General features: G+C 36.8%; 1 protein-coding gene across 1 annotated transcript; it reads right to left on the bottom strand.

Annotated features, from left to right (window-relative positions):
• Positions 1-4,775: 4,775 nt before the first annotated feature.
• Positions 4,776-7,867, bottom strand: LOC125140172. The gene is made up of 4 exons (XM_047808227.1): positions 7,538-7,867; positions 7,103-7,286; positions 6,810-6,874; positions 4,776-5,775 (listed from the first exon to the last, which is right to left on the bottom strand). Exons 1-4 carry the CDS (start codon positions 7,865-7,867, stop codon positions 5,449-5,451), a joined length of 906 nt encoding a protein of 301 aa, XP_047664183.1. The 3' UTR covers positions 4,776-5,448.
• Positions 7,868-9,469: the final 1,602 nt, after the last annotated feature.

The following is a 9,469-nucleotide window of genomic DNA, read 5'->3' as shown; positions in this document are numbered from 1 at the left end:
CTTCATGCTGGAACTGAAAGAAGAAACAGAGTTGTCTTTTAGAGAAACTGATTGTTTCAGAAAAACACAAAGAATTGAAGAAGTTCATACTGAGGCTTACTGATGAAAAATAATGACATTTCTCTTGAGAAACAGATGTGAATCTATTACTTATTATACTGTATCTTCCACTTCTGTGTTAAATCATCAGGTCTAAGGCTTCAGAGCTAAGACACTTGTCTTACTATTTAATATGAAATGAATATAAATGTAAGTCAATATTAAACTATACAAACTTAATATTAAACTAGACAGCATGAATGTTTAAATAAAATGGATCCTGATGATCAAATTTACATTTTTCTATTCAATTCAAAAATTTTTTGTATAGCACTTTAACAATTTACATTGTCTCAAATCAGCTATAAAGAACATAACCATAAGACAAAAGGTTAATATAAATAAAAACAAAAGGTCATAATCAGGAAACTTACCATTTTCCAAACTTGACGGTGCGATGTGCCTCATTTGAAAAGTCAAATTTGTGCTGTGTTTGCTGTGTATGCTGTGTTTGTGCTAAAGTTTGCTGTGTAAAAAGTGTGGTGTGTGTTGTGTAAAAAGTGTGGTGTGTGTTGTGTAAAAAGTGTGGTGTGTGTTGTGTAAAAAGTGTGCTGTTAGTTGTGTAAAAATAATAAGGTATGCTTTGTAAATCGTGAATAGTAAAAGTGTCTCTCAATGAAGTTTTCTCACTGTGTTTAAATTTGAATGTCAACAATTTAAATGTGATGAGATGTCATTGTGTTCCAGATCCTCTATGACGTCACAGGACTCATCCTACAGCATCCTTCAGTGTTATTGTAACGCGTCTGTCTGCGTTTTCCCCTTGTTTCTGTCTGCCGTCTCTCCCTGATGTTAATTGTTTGCTCCGCCCACTCATTGCTCACCATGGACACTAATTACATTCCATCTCTTCCCCAGGTGTCTTGTCTTTGTCTCTGATTATCTCTGCATTGTGATTGGCTCCTGTCTACTATATTTACTCTGTCTGTTCACTTCCCTGGTGTTGGTCGTTGTTGGTGCTTGGTGTGTTATGTGGCCTGTTCCTGTTCCACTCTATGTTATAGCCTGTTTTGCCTGCTTATCTGTTTTCTGTTTTGTCATTAAATCTTCAACTGCACTTGGATCCTCACTCGCCTTTTTGTCTCACCGTGTCACAAGCGTGACAGTTATACACTACACTACTAATATATAAATCCATATGTTTACCTTCACAACCACAACAACATGACAATCATTTTATTGTATTTAAATTGTCCTGACTAGCATTTTAAGATATGAGCGTCTCAGCCCCAAGAGGCCTCACTCTAATGTTTGTGCTAAAATATATTCACACTTTGTCTTCATGCTTTAATCACAGTCTATATATAGGTGTAAATCTCAGGATTATCTGATTTCTAAGAACAACAAAGTGAATCTATCAAATGAAGTGAAGTTATTAGGTTTCTTTCCTCTTCATGCTGCTTTTTTATTCTTTGTCATATTGACATTACTACAGTCAGCTATCAGGACAGGAAAGATTAGCTCAGACTCCACTTTCACTACACCACTTTCACTACACCACTTTAGCTTATTTTACTTTACAATCGATTTTTTTAATCTATTCTACTTTGTTTTATTTCGTTGTATTTTATATTCCTAAATCCCCCTATTTTGACCCTATTCTATAGGATTATATCGTTTCTAACACAGACACTTGTAGATAGCAGCTCACTGCATGTGGTATCCTGTATGATTGTGTGTCATCAATAGAATTCAGATTTCATTATGAAGATTGTGACCATATACACTTATAAAAGCTGATGTCTGCTACAGTCAGTTACAAGGACACTAATCCATTTTCACCTGACTACACAGTAAAAGAAGAAAAAACTCTTCCTTTTTTCCCCACATACATTATTTACCAATATTTTTAGCTGATGTCCATCCATCCTTGCTGAAGAACCTGTCGAAAATACGCAGCAAATACTGTAGAAAGGACAGAGTGAAATAACCTACATCTCATTTTATTTCTATTTAATTTAAACAGCAACAATTTTTCTAATATGATCCTCACCTCAATCTCATACCCTGTTCATATCACAGCTCCACTGAACACAGTCTCTTCCTCCTTTAGGGTGAAGTCTTCTGCAGGTGTAATTTACACCTGAGATTGTACACACACACACACAGACACACACACACACACACACACACACACACACACACACACACACATATACACACAAACACATATATACATACATATACACACCTATACACACAAACACACACATACACACTTATGCACACACACACACACACACACACACACACACACACACACACACTGTATACACACACACACACACACATACTGTATACACACACATACACACAAATTTACACACACACATACTGTATATACACACACATATACACACACACAAACACACACACATACTGTATACACACATATACACACACAAATACACAAGCACACACATACACAGCAAAAACGTCAGTGGTATTTCAACTCCCATAGTGTTAAATTTAACACTTTCCCAGAGTTTATATAATCGACACCAGTTCAGAGTTAAATTAACACTTTGGATAATGTTAATATTTTAACTCCATAATAGTGTTAAAAATGCAACACTCAGAGTGTTGTTTCTTAACACATTTAAGAGTATTTTTTACACTAAACGTGTGCTATTCCTTTTTACTGGGGGTGTTAATTCCTAACATTCACAGTGTTATTTTATGACACTTTAAAAAGTGTATTTTTAACTCTATATGGTGTAACTCCATTACTCTTAAAGTGTTAATTTAGATCATTCAGTGTTAACACTTTACAGTGTATTCATGACAGAGTTACATTCAATGATCTGAAAATACTTTTTCACTACAAGAAAAAAGAAACATATGAAGAATTCAAAATAAGAAGACAAAAATAAGAAGACAAAAATATCCAAGCACCATACAACTTGAACTCTATGCACATTTACAGAGAAAATAATGGTACAATATGAAGGCTGTCATCTCCACCATAAGCTCTTTGTAAGTCAAAAGGCTTGTAAATTTGAAGACAGTCTGTATTTATCACATCTTTTTCATCACTTTCACACGTTGTAGGCATGAAAGTGCTCACTGAAATAGTCAACAATAAGCTTGTTCACTATTGTAATAAGTCTGTCCATGTTTTTGACCTGTTTCTGTCTGCTGTCTTGTCCTGCTGTTAATTGTTGGCCCCGCCCACTCATTTGTTACCATGGACACTACTTGCACTCAATCTCTTCCCCAGGTGTTTTGTCTTTGTCTCTGGTTGTCTCTGCTTTGTGATTGGTTCCTGTTTACTACATTTACTCTGTTTGTTCACTTCCCTGGTGTTGGTCGTAGTTGGTATGTGGTGTGTTCCTGTCCATGTTTCCTGTTTTGTTCCATGTTCTGCCTTGTGTTGCCTGCCTGTTCATTTGTGTTTTGGATTAAAACTACATGTCATAAAACTACATCCTCACTCGCCTTTGTCTGACCGCGTTTCATCATGACAACTATGAAGTAGATCACACTGTTGACTAAAAGCATTTTTTTAATTCTGCAAAACACAGGCATTTCCTGTTCTGTGCCACTGCAAATCACTAACCCGGCCCTGTATTCTACCTCACTGATCTTTACCCAGTTAGTAGAGAAGATGTCTTTTGCTACATGGGGCAGGGCTTGGGCAAACACTTCACCATTTTCCTCATTGTCCACATTAAATGTTTTCAAAGGTCCATAGTCAACATGGTTCAAAGGAGATGTTTCCCAATTGGATGCTATGGACATTTGATGTTTTTTGACAAGTGATACTGTGATGTTCTTGAAGTTGTTAAGTGTGCTTTTGAAAACCCTGTGTTTTGCCTCAAATCTCATACTCCACATATGTATTAACGGTCCAATTTTTCGAATACAAGACGGGTAATGTGACATAAAATGATGTTTAGGAATCAGGTTTCTACCTGGATACAAGTGTTTGAACAAGTCATGATGTTCCATTATTAAAATACTTCAAATGCACAGTCATGCCTAGTGTAACAGATGGAGAGAATATGATGTTAATTGTTAATTATCTGCAGTTAGAGCAACAGCAAAGTCCAGTTCTGGTTTCCTTCTGGCACAATGTCACCAAAAATCAAAGGAATGTTTCTTACCAGACAAAGAGTCTGAATAGAGTTGAGTCCTATATTATTGCCTATACTGTCCAAGTTGACCCTTGTCGGACGATTTTTGCGCTCCAAGTTGCCATAATCAAAAGCATAGATTCGTGACAAAAGTTTTCATTAAATTTTCAGAGAGATTTTCAAACAGAAACTTTATCTCATACTGAGCCACCCCTTCAAGTACGTCATGCATTATGTCCAAAGAAAAGTTGTAGCAAACATGAAAGTACTGTAGGCTGTTAAGAGCTGAATTCTTCTTTAGAACAAAACACACAGCTTTGTGGATCTGATTGCAACTCACTGCAGTGCATTTCAAAAAGCTCTTTTCCATGCAAGATTATCTTTGGGTCATCCTCTTTGTAAACATTCTGAGAATCCTCTTTTTCAATCAAACACAAACAACAGAAGTGACGTCCACTGAAAGACTCTGCAAAACCCATTATTCCATGCATCCCCAAGTTGTCCCCTGTTATCTGACATATAGTGCCATAGACCTTTTCAGATGAGAAAGGCAAATCAATGCAATGACTCTCCAATATTTTGATGTCATCAATCAGAGGCTGTAAAATAGGAGCAAAGCCATATTTTTTCATCTTCTATGTGAAACAATGCAACCAAATGAATGTTCATCAATACAGAGTTTAACTTTGGAGGCAGATTTCGGAGGACAAAATAGAGAGCACCGACTTTGTGAACACCACGTTTTGAACTCAGTGGGTTAGCAGTCTCAAAGTCATCATAGTAAAGCTGAATTTGTAAAGAAGTCTGTGTTTTTGAGAACAATGGATGTGACTTAAAAAAACTTCACTAACAATTGATGAAACTACACTATTTGCCATACCACTACCATGGAGTTTGCCAATAATTGTAGCACAGATATCTTTTGTGTTTTCTGTGATACTTTGACTAGATCCATTGTTGTCAAAATACCCAGCATCAGGGCTCTGCACAACACTTATTCCTGCAACTTCTGTACTTTTTCGTAAACTGTGAAAATCAGCCTGAAATGACTCTGAGGTTTCTGCATCACCACTTTGACAATAACCCTTATCATGCACACTAACTAAATGGTTTTTTAAACCTGAAAATGTTGAAAACTGATGCCTACAATGATCTTGTGCACAAACTAACTTAAACTTGGTGCCTGGATAGAAACTGTGGCCAATTCGCAAATGAGTTATTAGGCCCTGGCTGGTAGCATGCACTGCTTGACAAATGAAACATTTGAACATATTCATATGTCATTCAAAAGTTTTGCCTGCAACTCACGAACTCTTGGAGACTCATCTGTTGTTTTAACATCAATGTTGTAGACAGTTGTCTGCAGAAAAGTGTAGAAATGGACCAGGGACTCATCATAAGACAAGTTGAACACACAGTGGGATTTAAACAGTTCATCAAAAGGTTTTGTGCTTTTGTGCTTTTTGGCTTGACAGAGGATGAGCTGTTTGTCAATGGCGATGTAGAATGTATCAATCATCTTCTGGGTTCGGCCAACTGCAAGGATGTATGGTTGTTTACCCTCTCTTTCCTGCACATATTCATTGATGCTGCAGCATGACTAAAAGAAGAAAAAAAATATTATAAATGTGTACACCTGCAAGTGAATCTGGTACTTGCTGGTCCATGTTAATGTAATAGACTTTGTAAACTTCCCCTGTGATTTGAGATTTGCTTCACTGGAAAAAAAAACATTCCTCCACAAATAATTGGGACATACTGGTCAGTAATATCCATTCATTTGAAAGGAACTCAACTTGCTGCAATAGTCGGTGTTACCGGTGTTCAACCACAACACCGGTTACGTGCACTTGACCACCCACCGTTGTTTTGATTTTGTATAGTAATAAAAATCATTTAGTTCAGTTAGAACTTACACTACAATTAAAAACTGTACGTGTCTGCTCCATGCAGTGTAAGCTGAACGAGAGTCGCAGGACAGATCAACAGCACGAGTCAGATTTCACCTCACAGACTGACAAGATGATGGTGGAAGATTTGGTTTCAAAGCGAAACATTAAAGTGCATATTTAAGCAAGTTTGTCCTTATACTTTAAGAATAATAATCAACACAACATTCAAGCAATTTACACCCCTAAATTAAAAGTGAAAGTAAAATGGTCACGGACATTCATAACGGTGCGTGACCACTGGCACGGAGCAAGCGTTTTCAGTTTGCTTCAACACAATCACTTACTAATGTGTATCTTTACCACAAGTTTATGTTTGTATTTGGCATGCTATCTATACACTGAAATTACTTTTTGCATGCATATGATACCCATTGGGTAGGGGTGTGGGGTAGGGACGTATTATATGTACTCCAGAAGTGCATTCAGAAGTCCAAGAAAAGTAATTTCTGAGTATCAATAGAACGCCACATAGAAACAGAAAATCGTGCTATTGATACGCACTTTCATGAGATCGGGCTCTTCATTCTTAAGAAAGTTGAGCTTCACGCTCACATGCGAGAGAAATGGGCACTGGTATGAATGCCCGTGCGACCATGCCCATTTTACTTTCTAGTAAATCTAGCAAGTGCATGTAACAAAAAAATTGTCTCGTGCAATTTACAAATGAGGCATAATAGTGTACCTTATGAAAGTGCACCATTTTGTCCACTGCATCACTTGGACTTATTTTGGTCCTCTTCCGTCCAGCTGTGGGTGGCAAGAGATAGAGAAAAAGCAGCATAGAAGCAATGTCATTGTCCCAGTCTTTCAGGAGGAAAAACAAGGCATTAATGTCTAATAGGAAAAGATAAAACTAGCTAACTTATTTGTATTATGAACCAGTGTTTCCACTACATTCATTCTGCCGAGGTGGTCCGCCACACCAAAAATCATAACACCACAGCTGCAGCTTCAAAGTGAGGTCCGATATTTTGCATTCTGTTGTGTTATGTTTAAGCCCCACTAAAAGCAGAAAAAACATTCTTGCTGCATATTCCTTAGTCAGTATAGTCAGTTTTTTGGCCTCTTTGATGACCTTGGGCTTGAATGAGGTGTCCCACTTCTCAAGCATCTTGGAGGCTGTTTCAGCACCAAACAGCAGCAGGAAGTCTTGATTCACCTGTTAATTATATACACAAGCATATATATGATATGAGGGGTCAGTGCATTGTTAATGGTGCACTTAATGAATATCAGTGTGGTATATTAAACAAGTGTAAATCAGAATAAAGATTTTGGGGAAAAGTGAATACAGTCAATAAGACAGGAATATAAATGATTAGGTGTTTTCATGGCTAACATCCAGAAAAACACTGGATATTAAAGACTTCATTTTAATAAAAGAAATATACAACTCATCAGTCCTTTGACATCTAAAAAGCGTGGAAATGTGTTGAGGACATCTGTGCTTCTTTGTGGGTCATGCACTAGGTCCTGACGGTGTTGAAACGTCATCTTCATCTTCTGAAAAACACTTGCTTCATCAGGAGAATGAACAACAAATGAAATGGCCTCCCTGCAGGCATCTCCATCAAGCTGCTGAGGCAGTGTGGTTGCTGATCTTCGGCTCTTTGGTCCTTGTGCTTGATGCACTGAGGCTTCCTTGATTGGCCATTTTCCTGAAGTCCTGGAAATGGTTTTGAGGCGCCACGCTAAATATCCAGTGCCCTTTTCCCCATCATAGAAATGCTCCTGTTCCATTTAAATGAATAAACACAAATACTCACAAAATTATCTTACAGAAATTGCAGCATTGCAGCATTGTGAAACAAAAGAACAATTAATTATTTAATAGTTTCTTTTTTCAAATTAATGTGCAATATCCCTATAACCCAAGTAATTTTAAAAATAAAGGCACTATCATCGATATTATTGTTGATTATTGTCTCAATTTTGAAATCTTTTCACTTTCATAAGCAACTGTAGTTTTTATATTTTCAAATCAAGTCAAGAAGCTTTTATTGTCATTTCAACCATATATAGCTGTTGCAGTACACAGTGAAATGAGACAACGTTTCTCCAGGATCAAGGTGCTACATAAAACAAAGACAGGGCTAAGGACATGTAAGTAGTCTTAGCCACATAAAGTGCAACTGTGCAACCTGGTGCAAACAGTGCAGGACAAGACAAACAAGACAGTGCAGGACAAAAGACAGTGCAGGACAAAAACAGTGCAGACATAAAGTTACAAGACAATACAAAAAGTACAAAAAATGCAATACACAAAAGACAATAAACAGTAACAGAAACAGCGCTGACCGACCAGTGTAAATACTGAATGTTCAAACAATATTTCGTGCAGTAAAAGAATGAACAGCAGCAGGTTCATAGCAGCAGGTCCTTTGGATTATATATGGAGTTGTGCAAAAAACAGCAGATGTCTGAAATATTGTATAGTATGTGCAAAATGGCTGAGATATTGTAAAATATGTGCAAAAACAGCTGAAATGTTGGACAGTATGTGCAAAAACAGCAGAAAAGTGTGCAAAACAGTGTGTGTGTTTTGTGAGGGTCTGTGCAGTCCATACAGATGATGTGTGTGTATGGTGTGCTCAGTATAGTACAGTTCAGTTATTGAGAAGTCTGATGGCTTGTGGTAAGAAGCTGTTCCGCAGTCTGGTCGTGAGGGCCAAATGCTTCGGTACCTTTTTCCAGACGGCAGGAGGGTGAAGAGTGTGTGTGAGGGGTGTGTGGGGTCATCGACAATGCTGTTGAAAAAAACAAAAAAAGTTACTGGTAAAGCTAAATTTACCACAGAAAGTAATTGCTAAAGCTAAATGTACCACAGTTTATTGCTAAAGCTAAATGTACCATGGGCGGTTACTGTTAAAGCTAAATTTACCACAGAAAGTTACTGTTAAAGCTTAATTTACCACAGGAAGTTACTGTTAAAGCTAAATTTACCACAGAAAGTTATTTTTTAAATCTATATTTACCACAGAACGTTATTGTAGAAGCTTAATTTACCACAGAAAGTTACTGTTAAAGCTAAATTTACCACAGAAAGTTACTGTTAAAGCTAAATTTACCACAGAAAGTTATTTCTAAATCTATATTTACCACAGAAAGTTATTGTAGAAGCTTAATTTACCACAGGAAGTTACTGTTAAAGCTAAATTTACCACAGAGAGTTATTTCTAAATCTATATTTACCAAAGAAAGTTATTGTAGGAGCTTAATTTACCACAGAAAGTTATTGTAGAAGCTTAATTTACCACAGAAAGCTACTGTTAAAGCTAAATTTACCACAGAAAGTTATTTCTAAATCTATATTTACCACAGAAAGTTATTGTAGAAGCTTAA

This window comes from Tachysurus fulvidraco, chromosome 24 (assembly GCF_022655615.1).
Source record: "Tachysurus fulvidraco isolate hzauxx_2018 chromosome 24, HZAU_PFXX_2.0, whole genome shotgun sequence".
Lineage (NCBI taxonomy): Eukaryota > Metazoa > Chordata > Actinopteri > Siluriformes > Bagridae > Tachysurus > Tachysurus fulvidraco.
This window is presented reverse-complemented; position numbering and strand designations above follow the sequence as displayed.